Genomic DNA, 17,629 nt, shown 5'->3' on the forward strand with positions numbered 1-17,629 from the left:
ATTCTTAACCTCCCAAGCCTATGAGATGGGCATCCCATTTTATAGATGAGTCTCTGAGATATAAGAACTTGTAAGGTCACATAGCTAGTGAGTGACAAAGACAAATTCCAAACCCAGGTCTGTATGCTCACAGCTGAGACTTAACCACTGGGCAAACTTCTGCCTTTTATCAGCACCTGCCACAATTCATCATAACTACTCGTTCACTGAATCGTTTGCTATGAATTTGCTGTTTTTCCGAGAAAGCAGCTGCAGACTCCTCGAGGGCAGAAGTCACGCTGATCCATCCTGGACTCCTCCTCCCCACCGCCCCCACCACCGCCAAGCCAAGGCCTGGGTGGCGATTTTCTCTCAAATAAATCCCTCTCCTTCCTGAGAACCAGAACCAGAAATTCCTCAGATTATCATCTGTCATAATCCCCTCCCTGCTTGCCTGTCAGGTTTTGAAAGTTAACCTGAAATGATTTGAAAATGATCTAAGAGGCATGGACCAGCCTTCCCTGAGCATGATTAAGTACGATGGCTTTTTAATGATTTGAGCAGTGCCTTCCTGGATTGACAGAAATGGATTACCATAAATTTCTGAACACTGCGCCGCCAAAATCAGATCTTTTTTCATTTTCTCAGTCATCCTCGCAAATCTTTGCTGAGAATGACAAATACTTGGACTTTAATTGTTCAGTCTCGTGAGGGCGGCGCCTCCTGAGTTCCGAGAACTGTTCTTGCTGGGAAAACCTTGAAAGGCTCCTGGGGCTCCATCTTCAGGAAATTGAACTGTGTTTTCTCTGAAGCAGAGAGAGCTGTCTCCTGGGCTGTGACACGTTTGCTGCATTTGTGAATTGCTTTGGCCCCGAGATCTAAAACAGAGGCAGTTCTCACCCAGCAAGCATGCTCAGGGCTGTCCCACCAGGGGTTGAGGACTGGGTGGGCATGACAAGTCAGGTAGGCCTCCTCCACCTCCTGCTCCTCCTTTCTGCCCGACTCTGTGCCTCATCCAAGCTGCCCACACCTTTAAGATATAAGCTCACAGTTCAGAGAGGTTAAGTAACTTGGTTGTGGTCACACAGCTAGCAATATGCAAAGCCAAGACTCGAACATTTTGACCAGAACCTCTTACTGCTGCCTCTAAAAGAAGTCAAATTAAATTGAATAAAAGGTGACTGACAGGCATCCCCAGAAGCCCATTTACATTTAAAGAAAAGAAAAAAACCTTTATTGTGCACCTTCTAGTGCCAGTCTCTCTAATAATATGCATTCTCTGACATTATCCCCATTTCACAGATGAGGATGTTAAGGCTCACATGGGTGAAATAGCTAACCAAAGGTTACACAGCTAGGAATAGCCAATGTAAGATTTTACACTATGTCTAAGGGCCATTGCCCAGCCCACGGGTAGGAGGCACTGCCAGGCCCTGAGGAGATGTCCTGGGGGTTGTGTGGCTGTGGGCACCTCCCTGGGACCCTCATGAGCCCTCTGAACCTGGCCAAGTTCTCAGATATTGCACAGGAGCAGGATGTGACAGTAATGAAATTGCAGAGCCTCCCAGGCAGACAGCGGAGTTGAATTCTGGCCTCCCCATTCAACAGCTTTGAGAAATTTACACAACCTCTCTAAGCCTCAGTTTCTCCATCTGTAAAACACAGACACTAAGCACCCTCCACATAGGGCTGTTGAACTTAAAAGAGGCTCTGCCTGTGGGGCGCTCAGCAGCACGGTGTCTGCCTCCCCATGCTGGTGGCCATTGCTGAGGTCTGCCTGGGGCAGCTGCTGCACCCCATGTTTACTAGTACACACACTGTGTGCTCTCTCAGCCTCAAGATAGTTGTGCAAGGTGGAGGTGTGTTGTTGCTCCCATTGTACAGATGAGGAAACTGAGGTAGCTAGGAAGTAACCTGGCTCCAGGGCTCAGCCCTTTCTGCTGTCCCATACTTTGCAGCTCAGCCATGTCAGTGCCTGGAAGGACCCTCGGCTGGGGCTTCGTTCTGTACCAGGTTCTCCCAGCACTGCCTCTGCCATCTCTTTGTTTCTTGGGTTGAATAGGGCCTCTTTGATTTCCTTTCCTTTCCCCTTTCCAATAATCATCATTCATCTTGTTATCAGAGCCACCCATCTGCGCCTCTTGGCTCTGACCCACAGGCTGAGTTTGCCATGATCAATGCATAACTCTGTGGGGCCGCAATGTATATCCAAGATGGCATTGTGGCCCTGTGCCTGCAGGCCTGGGTGGCCCTGGTGCCGTCAGAGGACAGCTGGCATCTCCCCTGACGGGGCCGAGATGAGGCAACTGCCCGGTGTTGCCCTGTGCTCTGGGCTAATTCATCTCATTCCCTAAGTGGTAAACAGCTGCTTTCGAGGGGTCTCAGTGACAGGCCCAGGTGCTCCCTGCTTCCTTCTTCCCTCCATAAGTGACTAGTGGGCACTCAGCAACCCAGATCAACAGCTCCCTGAATGACCCCACACAGGGTCCTCTCTGGGCCACTCTTCACACAGCTGCAGGAGGATCATTTCAAAACACCCCTCAGAACAAGTTTCTAGGCCATCCCCACAGCCCAAGGCGCTGTGGGGCCCGGCCCCTCCTCCTCACCGCCCACTGCATGCCCTCTTTCTCACTGCCCGGGACCTCTGTGCTCCACAGACAGCCAGACTTGCCCACCTCAGGCTGTGCTGTTCGCTGTGCGTTCCGCCTGACGTGCTCCCATCCCCTTTCCTCCTGTGCTTCCTTCAGGAGGCAGTGCTGCCGCCCCCACCCTCCTGCCCCCCTGCTGCTTGCTCACTTTCCTTTATCACACACATTACTTTGTAGCCAGATGTCATCTGTGTGGCGCCTGATTGGTGTCTCTCCCCCAGCAGCTCTCTGAGGGTGGAGACCAGGACTGCCGTGCCCCACTGTGCTCTAGCATCAGGCGTAACACGCCCCCCCCCCCCCCCATCCCCAGCACTCAGAAATGTTTGTGGTTGAATAAATAAATCTTGAGCAAGTGACTCAATTGCTTGAAGCCTCACTCTTCATCTGAGGGACAATAATAGAGTTGTCATGAGGTTTAAAAAACAAGGTGCGTGTGGCACGTAGCACAATGCCTGGCACCAAGCAAGCGTTTGGTCACTGCTAACCGCGATGGTTTCTATTAGCCTGGGATGGACAGGGGTGGGGACTGGCATTTAGGAGAGTTCCACATCCCACCAGCAAGCCTTTGTGGGCTGTCTGCCCTGGGCCAGGATCTTGGGGTTGATCTCTGCCCCCAGCACCTCACACCACAAGGAGCAGCCTCTGGCAAGGGCACTGGCTCTCAGGGAGGCCTCCTTGTCTGGGTCTGAGGCAGTGGGAGGAGGCTGCCAGCCCTTCAGTCAGCAGGTCGCAGTGCCGGCTTGGAGTGACCAGGCTTAGACTCAGCCTGCAGACACTCGCTGCCTGGGATGGACTTGAGAAACTGCAGGAATGACCCAGGTTACTCTATTGAAAGTTGGACAGCAGTTCTTTTAATAGAATTCAGAGGAAGAAGACCTCAGGTCCACTGGGAGAATCAGAGATGTCTACATGGTCCTTGAAGAAGCAGCCTTTTCTCTAGGACTTAACACCGATGTGTAGCTTGGGACATGGTGGTGACATGTTGGGTTAGAGAAGGGCATTTGAAGCAGAGGGATCAGCTTCAGTAAAGGGCTGGATGGCTAGGAAGAGTGGCCACATAGAATCCATTTTCTAGCTGCAGTATGAAAAGACTATTAAGAAATACGGCTAGAAGGGCATATTATATTAGCTGTTTCCAAAATAACTCCTGTAATAAATTACCTCACAGTGAGTGGCAGACAACAGTGAGCATTTATTTCTCATTTGTCCAGCAGTAGAGGCTGGAGTTTGGGTTATCTAGGCTCCGCTCAGTGGAACCCAGGTCTGCTCCACCTGTCTCTCATTCTTCCTGGACCAGTGGCAACCTGAGACTGACCTTCTCATGACGAGGTGCAGGAGCACAGGAGGGGCATGCCCACTAATCCCATTGGCAAGTCTCGTGGCCAAGCCTAGGTCGGGCAGAGTTTAATACCCAACAAACAGGAGGCTAAAGCAAGTCACATGGGCAAGAGCGAGTCTGATGGGACAGGGATGTTTACTCCTCCCATGGAAGTGGGGAATACTGAGCAAGCAATCATCTGATTTACAGGTAGAAGCCAGAGCATGGAGTGCCTCTAGGTCTGCCCTGAGGAGCTGCCAAGAGTAGCCATTGTGTCTTAGTGTCTCTTGGGGTGAGCAGCTAAGGGCTCCGACTCTGGCTCTTCTCCCCATTGAGGCAAGAAGAGTATTAAAAATGCCAGTGCCTTCCTGACAGCCCACACTTCCTGCCTGCCTGGCACAAAGGCTGTGTCGTCCTTCCTGCTGAGCCAATGATTGATCTGCAAAGGGTCCTCGCTTTGCCAGCCCTGATGGGGCTTCCTCGGCTGGCACTGAGCCTTGTGATAACAGCCCCATGCTTTGAGCATGTACTGTGTGCTGGGTATGTCAGTTTATCTTATATTGAGTGCCTGCTGAATGCTCTTTGTATACATTTGTCTGAACTGGCCATACCGTTCTAAAAAGGAGACCTCATTGTCCCATTTTCTGAGGCCCGGAAGGGTCAAGTCAGTCGGAAAGGATCACTCAGCTGGGAAGGGCGGAAGCTGGGATGAGAAGCATGCCTGCAAGGTCGAGTGGTCCCAAAGGTGGTATCTGGTTACAGCTCTGCCCTGAGCGGCTGAGCCTCTGTGACTTTGGAGAATCACTGCAGCATCCTGGGCTCCAGTTTCTCTATCTGCCTTGTCTTCTCTGAGATGTTCTGAGATAAAAGCCGTGCAGCACTTGATCCACAGCACTGTCAGAGGGAGTTTTTAAGTACAAGTTTCCAGGGCAGACAGCACCCTCAGCTCTTTTTTAACAACAAGCAAATAAAACATTAACATTTAAAAAACAGACCCTTATTTCCAACGGAGGCCTGTCCAGTAGACTGGTTCAATGAACCATGTCCAGCCTTTCGTCACAGTGAACCTCATCCAGCAGTCGACCCCAGCAAGCATTCTCCAGCCGGCCGTGGCAGCCGAGTGGCATCTGTCTGGGAAGCTGGAGGAAGCCATTAGTTCCACCAGGGCCTGGATGTCTGCGACCGCCCATCTTGTCCCTCCACAGTGTTTTCCCTGACCCCTGCTGCCCGTGGCGTGTTTTCTCCGAGGCCATGAGGCCCTGTAACAAGTATTTGGAGATCCCTAGGAAAGCAGTGTAGGCATTGCCACTAGCTGATCATTCATTCCACAGTCATTTGTTCCCATCTTCTCTGTGCCTGGCCTGGGCATGGATGCTGGGGATCTGGGGGGAGTCAAGTCCCGTCCCTGCTGCGGGACTCACAGGCGTGTCAGCACAGGGACAGGCAGCGCTGTGACGGAGGCACCTGCAGCAGAGCAGGACAGGCTTGCAAAGGAGGGGTGGTTAGGTTTGCTCGGGGACTCGACATTCGAGCCAACGCCAGACGATGAGTAGTTGTTTATCTAGCTATCTCGTAAAAGGAAGGCATGCAGGCATAAGGACCCATGTCAGCAGACAGTCCAGAGCTTTTGGGGAGCTTCTAGTGGTCTGATGTGGGTAGAGCATGGCACGCAGAGAGAGCAGTTGGAGAGGCGAAGTCGGAGAGGTTGGCAAAGCCTAGGCTATAGGCATCCTGCTCGCTGTGCCCAGGACTTTGAACTTGGAGAACAGGGCGTTGGCAACTTTTAAAAAGGGCAGTGACATGGTCAGATTTGGTCATCATTTATTAATCAGCCTCTAGTAAAAGCATTCTGTTGGGTTCCAGAAATAGTTCCTAAAAAAATATCATTAGTCCTTCCAGAGGCTCCAAGAAACAAACCTTTGCCTGGAAACAGCCTCTGAACACAACTGTGTGACCCAGCAAATAGCCATTATGGGAGGATTCAAGAAAAGTTCCTACTGGAGGGGAAAAAACACAAAAACCAGACCTGATAGAAATGGAGAGGTCCTAAACCCTACACGAATTTCATGCAGCCAGAAGACCTCCCCATATACTAGTAGATGATGTGGTTTTAAACAATGTACTTTGGGGTAGTGGGGCTATCACTTTAATTAATCTTCCTAGAAACCCACGTGGCAGAACACTTAGTTTGTTATGCTCACAGATTCAGTGAGTCAGGCACTCAGAAAGGACTCAACAGGGGCAGCTTATTTCTCTACCGCCATGTATGGGCCCTCGGCTGGAAGGGCTTAGAGCAGTGGTCCTCAACCTTGGCTGCACATTAGAATCACCTGGGAATCTTTTTAAAATCCTGATTTCTGGGCCTCATCCTCCGGAAATTCTGTTACTAATGTTGTGGCCCCAGCCCATAACAAATAAACAGAATTTCCGGAGGATGAGGCCCAGAAATCAGGATTTTAAAAAAAGATTCCCAGGTGATTCTAATGTGCAGCCAAGGTTGAGAACCACTGGCTTAGAGGCTGTGGGTGACTGACAGCTGGAACCTTTTTCACGCACATGTCTGGAACTGCTGCTGGCTGTTGGCTCAGAGCTCAGATGGGCTGTCAGTCTAAAAACCATACACATGGCCTCTCCCTGTGTTCTCTTCTGTGGCTACCTTGGGCTTCCCCGCAGTATGGTGGCTGTTTCCAAGAGCCAGCATTCCAAGAGAAAGTGGAAGCTACCGGTTTCTTAAGGTCTGGGCCTGGAAAGTAGCACATGATCCTTCTTCTCTATTCTGTTGTTCCAGGCAGTCCCACAGGTCACCCAGGTTCAGGGCGGGGAGCCCTGGGAAGAGTTACTCTTGTGGGATGGGATGTATTTCCCATCTTTGGAAGCGGAGAAAAACAGTTGTGTTGTTTCTTTCCAGATTAAGAAGTCTCTGTGGATTATATCATCAAGTTAAATGCAGCCATTAGTATATGGCTCTGGGGATACTGTGGTAATAGGCTTCGCCTTGGGTGATTTTTTTCTTCTAAATGTTCTTCCTGGAGCTTATGTTGCCCAGCCTGACCCATTTATCTTTGCTAATATAAAATCAAATTTTAAAAACAACACCATTGTCAGTAATATGGCAGAACCAGGAGAGGACAAACCACAGTCTAGCAGGGCAGGGTAGTTCCTGACCAGGCAGCCCTCAGAGAGGAAACTACAGGAGCTGGGCCAGTCCCTGTAGAGCTGACACACGGCCAATAGCTTTGCACAGGGCAGTGGTGCCGAGTAGACAGTGAAGCTGCCCTGGACATGGTCCCCGCAGATGTCCACACAGTGGGCTCAGTTTGTTCAACAGACATGTTTACCTTTAATGCCTCTGGGGACCACGCACTGAGAGATGTGAGTGGACCACTGCCCCCTTGAAGCCTCCCCCGGGGAGAGCGGACCCTGTATTCCCAAATACTTATGGGGCCCCTGTGATGGGCTGGAAGGGGTTCTGGGTGGCGGAGACAGCAGTGAACAGAGCAGAGCTCTTCCCCCAGCAGCATGTGCTGTCAGCAAATAGGAAAGCAGATCCATGTGTACCGTCCCTGGATAAAGGGGCTGAGGAGGAAGAAGGAGGGTAGGGGAGATCAAGGGGGTGCTCTTTTGAGCCAAGGCCTAGGGAGGGAGCAGGCTTCAGGAGGGTTTCAGGAACAGCGTGTGACTGGAGGAAGACAAAGCCATGGGAGGATTTTGAACAGAGGAGTCGCATGATATGACTTGCATTTTCAAAGGTGGTAGCAGGAGGAGGTGAGAAGTGGGTGGAGTCTGGAAATAATGAAGATAGAGCCAGGATGTGGGGGTTGGAGCCACAGCTCTTGGGAGGAGGGGGTTGGCATTAACAGAGGTGGGAAGACTGTGGAGCAGGTTGGGAGGGAGGAGCAGGACTTGCTTTCAGAGAAGTTGAATGTGAGATGCCTGTGGAGCTCCACATGGAAATGGCAGTGGGAGGGGAGTTGTTGGATAGCTGAGCCTGGGTTCAGGGACAAGGTCCTGGCAGGAAGTTTAAAGCTGAGTTCATCAGCATGTGGAGGGAATTTAAGCCGTGAATCACTAAGGAAATGAAGGAGGGTAGAGAAGAGAAAAGGCCCAAACAGAGCCCTGGGCACCCCAGTCTTTAAAGGTCTAGAGATGAGGGAGAACCAGCAAAGACGGCTGCAAAGAAGCAATCACAGGGTTTGAAGGAGGAGCAAGAGGAAGAGTGGTGCCCTGAAGGCCAAGACCCAGCAGAGAGCAAGCGTGATGCCCCTTCTGCCTTCCCACTTTCACTCTCAGATGTTTCTTGAGCTTGGAGATGACTCCAGTGCAGACTAGAACTCCTGCTATTAGGGAGGGGCAGGGACAAGTAAATCGACGAATCTTGTACAGTATGATAAGAATGGGGGAGCACTTGTGCTAGAGATGGGGTTAGACAGCTTGGGGGCATCCAGTGTGGCCCCAGAGGGCCCAGGGAACAGTTCTCATGGAGGAGAGTCAGGCAGGCTGAGGCTCCATGTGGATCATGGGGTGGAGATCACAATGGCTTCATGGGCCAGGGGCGAGCTCTAGATTTCCACAGGAGAAGGTGGAGTGGGCAGGCAATCCCTAGCAATCCCTAGCAATTTGTATAAATGTCACAGAGAATGGTGGGCGGCCCATTTGGGTTGGGGACTCTGGCCTTTGGGGCTGCTTGGAGACACGGAGGGGAAGAGCTGCAAGAGAGGCCATGAGAACCTTTGACCTCAAAGAGACAAAGCCTCACAGTGCAGGGTGGGAGGAGGTTGGCTGGGGAGGATCAGGGAAGGTTGCCAGGAGGAGGCGGACTTTGAGGAATGTGTGTGTACTGAGTATGCCCAGATGCACGGAGAAGCTTTCTTGGCAGAGGAGACCATACATGCAAAGGTATGGAGGCAGACGCTTGCAATATGTATCCAGGAAGCAGAGCCTGATCGCAGATGAGATTAGCCAGATCTTTTGGAGTCAGGCCCAAAAGGTTTCATCTCCTTGTTGCATGGTTACTGGGAAGCCATTACAGGTACCTGAGCTGTGGAGGGACACAGTGGGATCTGGTTTTAGGAAGACAGGTCAGGCAACAATGTATAGGGTGAATTGGAAGAAAAGGGAGGGGCTCCCAGAGGTAGGAAGATACCCAGGCAGGTGCACACCCAGGTCAGGGGTGGTGATGACCTACCTCAGCAGTAGACACAGGTCGGTCCCATGTGACTCTTTTCCTCTAAGTTGGGCCAAGGGTTTGCAAATTGCAGTCTCAAGACCAGACTGCCCTGCAGGGTGTGGAGAGGCCAGAAATGCAGGAGTGCCACAGGCCACCGCGACCCCAGAGGATTTTGTGTAGGAGTGGCCCAGGGCCAGTTGGAGGGAAGGAGGACCACACTTCTATTTACTAGTTAAGCTCACATGGACCCAACATCTTGGATACTTTCTGTCCACTGTCTCCATTTAACCCTCCCTGCAGCCTTAGGAGGCAGGTCCTGCTGTCATCCCATTTGCAGATGAGGCACATGAGGCTCAGAGAGGTACAAAGCTAGTATGTGATGGAGCCATTTTGAACCTACATCTCCCTGGTTAGACCAAGGTTTCAAGATGAGCTGAGGGACCACAGAAATAACCAAAGAGCTGATTTTTAAGTACTTGCTCTGTGCCAGGCACTTACAAATGTCCTTATCAGGTGTGTATGATGCATTTATCCAGGCTCAGGAAGCTGCCGTGTGTCCCCAGTACCTAACCCAGTGGTCTAACTTCACTTACAGATGAGAACTTTGACACTTAGAACAGATGTGTTGCTGGCCTGAACTGAGATCTGAACCCAGAGCTATGTTCTTTTAAGACCCTTACTCCCTCCTGCCCTGGCAGGGAGGGGATGAGAAGGGGATCCTTTGTGAGCAGCAAGTGTTCAGAGCTGGAGCTGGGGGAGTGAGCCAACCTGGACCCACCCCAGGCTTAGGCCCAGTCCAAGCTGGCTGCCTAACTTTTGTGCCCTGTTGGTTCTTTGCACATAAATCATGGGCCTCCTTACTGAGTGGACATGTGTCTTTCCCCTGCGGGAAGCTGCCCAGGCTGCCACAGGTACAGATAGAGTTGAACTCAGGATAGGGCCTTCTTTCCTGCCCAGCCTGGCCGCTGAGCGACCTCTGGCCTGGAATGAAAAGCTTTCCAATAAGTGCCTTGCTGGCCCACAGCCCAGCTGTGTGGTAGGTGGGTGTGAGGGTGAGAGATCTACCAAGAGAAGGATTCAGGAACCTGAGAGCAGGGGCAGAATCTTGCCAACAAATTTCTTAGCAAGCTGCCTTCTCACCTGGTGCCTCTGGAGGGTTTGGGAATGAGAGCTGGTCACGAGGAGCCCTGGCCGCCTTCCTGGCCCAAGGGTCGGGGGCCTTGGCTCAGGCTCAGCCCAGGGGAAGCAGGTCCCATGGGGTGAAAACACCAAGCAGCCCAGGGCAAGAATCAGAAATCAGATATTCTAGGCCACCTCTCCCTTGACCTTGAAGAACGCACAGCACACAGTGTGGGTTTCTCTCCAAGCCTCCCCTGCTCACAGCAAGGGTGGGGCAGGGTCAGCAGTCAGATCTGATATTGTTTTCACAGGGAGCTGAAAGGCATCCTTGTCATGAAAAACACATCACACTTGAGGGGGGCTGGGGCTCCACTCCTCCCTTTGTCTAAAGTCTCGTCTTGGGCCATCCCAGCCCTGCTCTGTGGCCCTCATCTATGACATGAAGGGGTTGGGCAGCAGGATCTTGAAAATCCCTTCAGGCCCTGAAAAAATCAGCCTAAGGCTCTGTGGCCTGGGCGTGTCTCGGACTGTCCATGTGTGTCTCATCAGTGTCCGTGCCTGAGCACCTCAGGAGGGCCGAGAGTTCCGGAACCATGTTTAGCCTTTGACACCTACAGGGGAAGCAACTGGGATAAACCAGGAAAGGCTCGACTTTGTTTGGCTTTGGGTATGTTTTCCTACAAAATCCTTCAGTATAGGAGGGGTTGACATTCTAGAAATTCAGCCCAAAGCCCTCCCAGGTGACCCCGGATTGGGAGGCCCCTCTCTTCCCCAGCCCTCCCTTCCTTCTGCTCTTCCTTGCGAATCCTCCCTTCTGGATGGATTCTTTAACCTCCAGCCTTATCTGTCTCCCAGCTCTCCCTGATCTCCCTCTGGACTTTTTCTAGGTGATGCCCTTTACCACCTGCCCCAGGAGGTGGTTAAGTGTTTGAGTTTCAGAAGGATTCTCTGCCTGCAAAGTCAACACAAGTGAGTAGTTAGGGAAGCAGTAACTAAGGAGATTAGATGCTAACTGAATGCAGAAGTGCCCACAAAGATGTCTGGAGATTCAAGTGGGGCTCAGCGCTGTCGGCGAGCTCTGGAGTTCCACTGGGAGGGCCGAGCCTGCTATTCTCAGTGCTTTGAGCCCCTTGCAAGGAGGACATTGAAGGAACAATTACTTCTCATAAGCTACCCTCTGGTCCCTAAAGGAAATTGCTGCCTTCTGCAATGACTATAGTAGTAAGGAGTTGATGGGAGGCAGCAGCCACCTCTTTCAGGAAGCCCTCCAGAAGACACCAGGTGCATCCCTTTTACCCTCCCTTCCTCCTTCACAGTCCTCTACTCTTCGGTCTCTGGTTGTGCCACATGGGGAGGTCTTCCTCATCACTCTTCTCTCTAGTTTGTGGTGTGGAAAATTCATTTTTGCACAATTTTCTCAGCATTTATTCCCAGGACAAGATCGAAGTCCTGATGGCAAGGGCCAGGCCGCATAGCTCATGCGTGTGTGCTCACTGCCCAGAGCAAGCATCACTATGAAAATCTTTGGTTTGTGCATTTGTGTGGTTTCTTTAGCCAAACTTTCTTTCCTTTTTTTTTTTTAATGGAAATAAATTTCTCATTATAAAAATAATTCATGATTGAAGAAATCAGAAAGCCTGTAATGCCAGAGCTGGGACTGACCACGGAATCATGTCCTGCCAGACAGTTCTGTGCAGACACATCCACATTTGACATACAATAAAGAAATTATACTGCACTTTTAATTTGCTTATACAATCTACTTTTTAAAAATGTTTCTATTAATTTTTTTTTAGAGAGAGAGAGAAGCATTGATGTGAGAGAGAAAAACACCAATTGGTTGCCTCCCTTACATGCCCCAATAAGGGACTGAACCCACAATCTACGCATGTGCCCTGACCTGGAATTGAACCCCACCACCTTTCGGTGTACAGGACAATGCTCGAACCAGCTGAGCCACACTAGCCAGGGCAAATACCTCTTTTATATTTGAGCCACAATTTATATAACTAATCCCATATATAATGGGAAATCCCCCCATTATATATGACACTGCAATAAATACCTTCCGAAGTATATATTTATGAAGATCTTTATATTTTTTTCTTAGATGGAATTGAAGAGCCAGAGGACTGGCATGTTTGTTAAGACTGTGTAAACCACATGTCAGTTCATCCTTACCCCCAGCATCACAGAGTGGTAGGTGCCCGACTGGCACTGATGGTGGACTTGCTGGCTCGTATCAGTGGCCTCAGGTCTGGGAAGTGGCTCAGCCCATGAACTCGGTCTCCCCCGCCTGCTGCCTGCCCTTTACTGCCCTGAGGAGGAGCAGCCCCTGGGGGACACTGGGTCCTGGGCTTGCCTTCCAAGGATGGTGATACTGGATTCTCCCGGGATTGTTCCTGAGCTGGCCTTGGCCTTGGAGACTGCCAGGCATTTAGAGGAGTCCGGGGAATGGTGGCTTGTGTGGCTGATGGGAAGGGTGAGAATGACCCTGGGTCTTGCCTTCCATCTTCTGTGCTGCAGGAGGCCTCAGCGGGGCGACGGTCATCGACTCCCTTGACACCCTCTACCTCATGGAGCTGAAGGAGGAGTTCCAGGAGGCCAAGACCTGGGTTGAAGAGAACTTCCACCTGAATGTGGTGAGTCAGAGCCCTTGGGGTGTTAGGGCCAGAAGCAGCTGGAGAGGTCATGGCTCCACCCTGTCATCTCTGAGACCCAGAGGTGTGGAGGCTCTGGCCCCAGGCTGCCAGCAGAGCAATTCAGCCACGACCCTGCCTTCCCCTCCCTGGGGCTCCAGGCACGTTGCTCACACCCAGGAAGACCCTTCTAGGGCTGCATCTGTCACAACAGCAATAGGGGAAGTGACTGTGGAGAAGTGACTAATCTGCTCAGAGCGGCTCCTACCTGGACCCCCACCCCCTACACCGTGCTGCCTTCCTGAGCTAGCTGAGAGGCCCATGACCTGGGCTGAACCCTCTTGGTTTCCAGCCTCGCAGGTATCCCTGGTCAGGGACCAGAACCTTGGGGAGGAGATGGTAATGTGTCTGGATGGCACAAAACCCTTAAATACCAGACCCCACCCCCACTGATCTCCTAGCCCAGACTAAAGTGACCGACCCATCCTGGAGGCCTCTGCTTAGGTGGATTTGGGGAGCAAGAAATTACGGCAGATAGGAGGGGGGATCCATCAGGCTCCACGAGTGAGGGGTCCTGGAGGGAATGGGGCCAGCTCCTGCAGCTTATGGCAGAAGTGAGGCCAGTATCAGCAGAGATACCAACGGGAGAGTCTGGGAGAGCAATGCTGCAGGGGTGCTTCCCTGGCTCAGCAGGTGCCTGGGGGCGGCCAGCCTCCCTGGGCCTTAGTTTCCCCACTTTAAGACGGAAATGACACAACAGCAACAGTAATGATGCCCGGCGTGCAGGCTTGTGAGCTTTAACTATCACGGAGGTTGTAAAAAGCATTTTATAACCATAAAGTCCAACACAGATGTAAGTGGTGCCGTTATGGTCATCACCATCATGATTATTTTGAGGCTCGTTATGACTTCTGATGGTCTGTGTGAGGTGAGGAGTTTAGAATCCCATTTCCTCCTGCATCGAATGGAAGAAAGGCAGAGGTGGAGGAGGGAGGTGTCTTTATAGACCCACCTTGTTCTCTGCAGATGGTGGGTAGAGAGTGGGCATCAGGCAGCTGCCCGAGGAGCCAGATGGGGACATTCAGGAAGGCTGGGCAGGTTAGGGGGTTTCCCTGGAAGAAAGCAAGACATGGTCACTGCCCCTCTCTGAGCCTTGGCTTTCTCATCTGAAAAATGGGAGTGATGGCATCACCGTGCATTGTGAGGCTAAAGGAGAGTATGGCTTTGCAAGTGCTCGGTCAAGGGGAAAGCTCTCCCAGATAAAGGGATGACCATTGTTCTTGTCAGTAATAAAAGGCCATGACATGGGAAGTGCACCAAGGAGAGCCCTGGGGGAGGGGAGGCAACAGCGGGCACCTTTCTGAAGCCACTCCTGGCACTGGGCGGCACCGCTCAGCCTCTCCCCTCTGCCCTGCCAGGACGAAGGCACCGGGAAAGGAAAGGCTGAACATCTTGTTCAAAGTCCCAAAGCCAAGGAAGTGGCTCAGGCAGATTTTCACCCAGATCTGGTCCTTGGCATGATGCCCAACACCCCTGATTTACAGACAACATTTCAGAGAGAAAATAACAATGATTCTGGAAGGTTGGGCGTGCCCCAAGGGCTCCAGCTCCAGCAGAGAAATTGCTGTTTGCCTACAAGCATCTGCTTGGCGCACCTCCCTCTCGGTCTGGGTCCTGCCCCGTCTGCCCCAGAACCTCCTCTGAGACCCTTCCTCTTGCCCTGCCACCTCAAGGAAGGGTCACACCATCTCCCTGCTAAGCTGAGGCGGCCTGCGGGCTAGAGGAAGATTGCCTCCCCTCAGGCTAAGCTTCAGCCAGCAGCTCCCCATGTGAGTTCTTAAGCTCCTTGGAGAGCAGCCAGGCAGAACTTTGCTCTGATGGCCTCCGGCAAGGGCTGGGGAAGGAAGCCAAACCCGGTGTTTATTTGGGATGTTGTAAATGTGCAGTGGCCGCCCTGTAGGTGCCTTTGTTCTCAAAACCACCACCACTGCATCTGGGAACCGGCCCAGGTGCAGCCAGATCATCGGGGGGGTGGGCGCAGTGGAGTGTGACTGGTCTCAAGGGCCTGGCTGGCCCCAAGAGCCCAGCAGGCATCTCACAAGCGTCCCCACTGCCCTGCCCCTTCTTTCTGCCCTGCAGAGTGGAGAAGCATCTTTGTTTGAGGTCAACATCCGGTACATCGGAGGACTCCTCTCGGCCTTCTACCTGACAGGAGAGGATGTAAGTTGGTGCTTCCAGGCACCTGGACCTTCCAGGCTGGAGAGGGGTTGGGAGAACATCCATCCCCTCCCCTCACTTCCCCTGAGGAAACAAGGATCCAAGAGGAGTTGCCCAGGGCCACCCATGCCCCCCACCTCCGTGATGCCACCTGCAACCTCTTCTGTCTGGTGCTTCTATTCTGCTGCCCCGATGGTAGTAAATTCTCTAAGGGCGACAACTAGGTCTGCTCACCATCCGTGCAGCTCCTTGCAGGGCGTGCAGCAATACCTGGGCTCGCTGTGGGCTTGCAGAGTACTGGGCTGGTTATTGCAGGTGCTCATCCTCAGGACTGATGGAGCCAAGACCATTGTTTCGCCATTTCTACCCAGGGGCCCCTAGGTCTTGCTCTATACTCCACAACCACCCCTTCCCTTTCTTTCTGGGCCAGACACCAGCTCCAGGTCTCGGGGGCAGTAGGGGAGATGGAGCAGCCACATGTTGTAAATACCAGGTGCACTGCGCTGCCTTCCAGAAGGCCGCGGGCACAGTCAGAAACCAGTACCTCCTCCCCACACCACCCCTGCCTGTGGCTTTCAGCAAGTCCCTTTTCCCATCCCTGGGCCTCCCTCCTTCCCCACTTCAGGGATGGTCCTCATCCCCCCTTGAGTCAACAAGTCTTGTGAATGGGGCTGGTCCTTTGGCCTGGGCGCTTTCCTTTCCTCACACTTCCCCCTCTCTGTCCACTCAGAGATGAGTAATTAAGCCTGTGGGGGGCCTTGGAGGTGAGGCCAACCAAGTTCCACTTCACCTCTACAGATAGCTCTTGTCTGAGAGCCAGTTCCCCTTCACTTCATTTAAGGCACACGGGCTGAAGCCGAGAATTTAGAGGCGGCGGGCATGCGCTTTATCTCTCCAGTAGCTTTAGGCCTCTCTCCATCAAACATAATCTCCTCAGCGGAGATTACCGCTTGTACCAATTTGTCCCCAAATAATCATAGATGGGAGCCCTGGGCTTGGAGCCACCCAAGGCCTGAATTTCATTTGAAAACCCCAGGACAGGAAATGACACATGGAGCAGAAAAAAGCATTCATGTTCTCCACGGGCCCTTGCTCACCTCTCATCTACGTCTACGTTGTGGGAGGAGGTGGTGGGTGCAGGAAGGGGAGGCAGTGATTCAGGGGGCTCACGGGGGCTGGTGTGGGGGCCAGCGGCTCAGGATGGAGCTGGTGCTCCCCAGACCTGCTGTCCCTCCCTCCCTGCTCTGAGGTGTCTGGGATTCTGAGAACTTGTTCTGAGGCCTCGGCTCCCTAAAAGGGACTGTCAGCCTGTCTTTCCAGGATGCAGACCAGACAGTGGGATGTGGATAGGAGCACCTGTGACTTAGAAATAGTTTAAAAGGCCCAAGGAGAGGCCACGTGGCTCCGAGTCCCTGAGCAGGCAGGCTCCTACCTCCAGCCACGCCTTCCTAGTCCCCCCTGTCCCCAGCACCTCCACACGGCAGAGATGGGGCGTGTGCACCGTGTCCTCATTCCTCAAACAGCCCATGGGGTGATGTCTTCACCGACTCGCAGGTGCAGGATCTGAGACTTAGAAGTCACTTGCTCAGGTCACAGGCTGGGAGGCTATTTTGGGTCAACTTATGACCCTGTGACCTCTCTGCCATGGGCCCTCGTTCATCCTGGCCCAGGGTCACCCTCCTCTTAGTCCTTAATTTCCCACACAGAAGGTGCCTGTGGAGTGAGGCTTTCTTAAAATCCCCCATGAGTATTTGTGGAATGAATGGTGAAAGAGACCTCACCCCCCCGCCCCCCCCCCCCCCCCGCCCTCTCCTGGGCTGAGGCCTTTCTTTGCTTCAGAGGGAACCTGTGGGAGAAGAGTCCCTGCTATACAGACACTCCCTACAGCCAGCCCTACAGACACTCCCACGGGAACCACAAGCACAGCCACAGCCACACCAGGTGGCACTGACATAGCACTTTACAGTTTATATAGCACATTCACTATTACACCCTCTTATTTGATGTCTAGAAGGATCCTGTGAGCTGGGGTAGCAATACTTATATCTGACAAAATAGACCTCAAAGTGAAGGCCATAACAAGAGATAATGAAGGCCACTTCATAATACTAAAGAGATGGATACAAAAAGAGGATATAACTCTGGTAAACATATATGCACCCAATACAGGAGAATCCAAATACATAAAAAAACTTCTGGACAATATCAAGGGAGAGAGTGACAGCAATACAATCATAGTAGGGGACTTTAATACCCTATTGACATCACTGGATAAATCTTCTAGACAAAAAAATCAACAAGGAAACAGCAATCCTAAAGGACTCACTAGATCAGATGGAACTAACTGACATCTTCAGAACATGTCACCCCAAAGCTACAGACTATACATTCTTCTCAAGTGCACATGGGACATTTTCAAAGATAGACCACATGTTAGGACATAGGCTAAGTCTCTACAAATTCAAGAAGATTGAAATCATATCAAGCATCTTCTCAGATCACAATGGCATGAAATTAGAAATCAACTACAATAAAAAGTCAA

The 17,629-nt window shown here is 52.0% G+C and overlaps 1 protein-coding gene across 1 annotated transcript in view; it reads left to right on the forward strand.

Moving 5' to 3' along the window:
* MAN1C1 (mannosidase alpha class 1C member 1) overlaps positions 1–17,629 on the forward strand; it is a 128,706-nt gene that overhangs the window by 81,656 nt on the left and 29,421 nt on the right. The window contains exons 3-4 of the mRNA XM_070404397.1: positions 12,758–12,873; positions 15,010–15,090. Coding sequence (XP_070260498.1) covers positions 12,758–12,873; positions 15,010–15,090 — 197 coding nt within the window. The remainder of the gene's footprint in view (positions 1–12,757; positions 12,874–15,009; positions 15,091–17,629) is intronic.

This window comes from Myotis yumanensis, unplaced genomic scaffold, assembly GCF_028538775.1.
Source record: "Myotis yumanensis isolate MYYU_CA2020_CCGP unplaced genomic scaffold, mMyoYum1.0.hap1 SCAF_2, whole genome shotgun sequence".
Lineage (NCBI taxonomy): Eukaryota > Metazoa > Chordata > Mammalia > Chiroptera > Vespertilionidae > Myotis > Myotis yumanensis.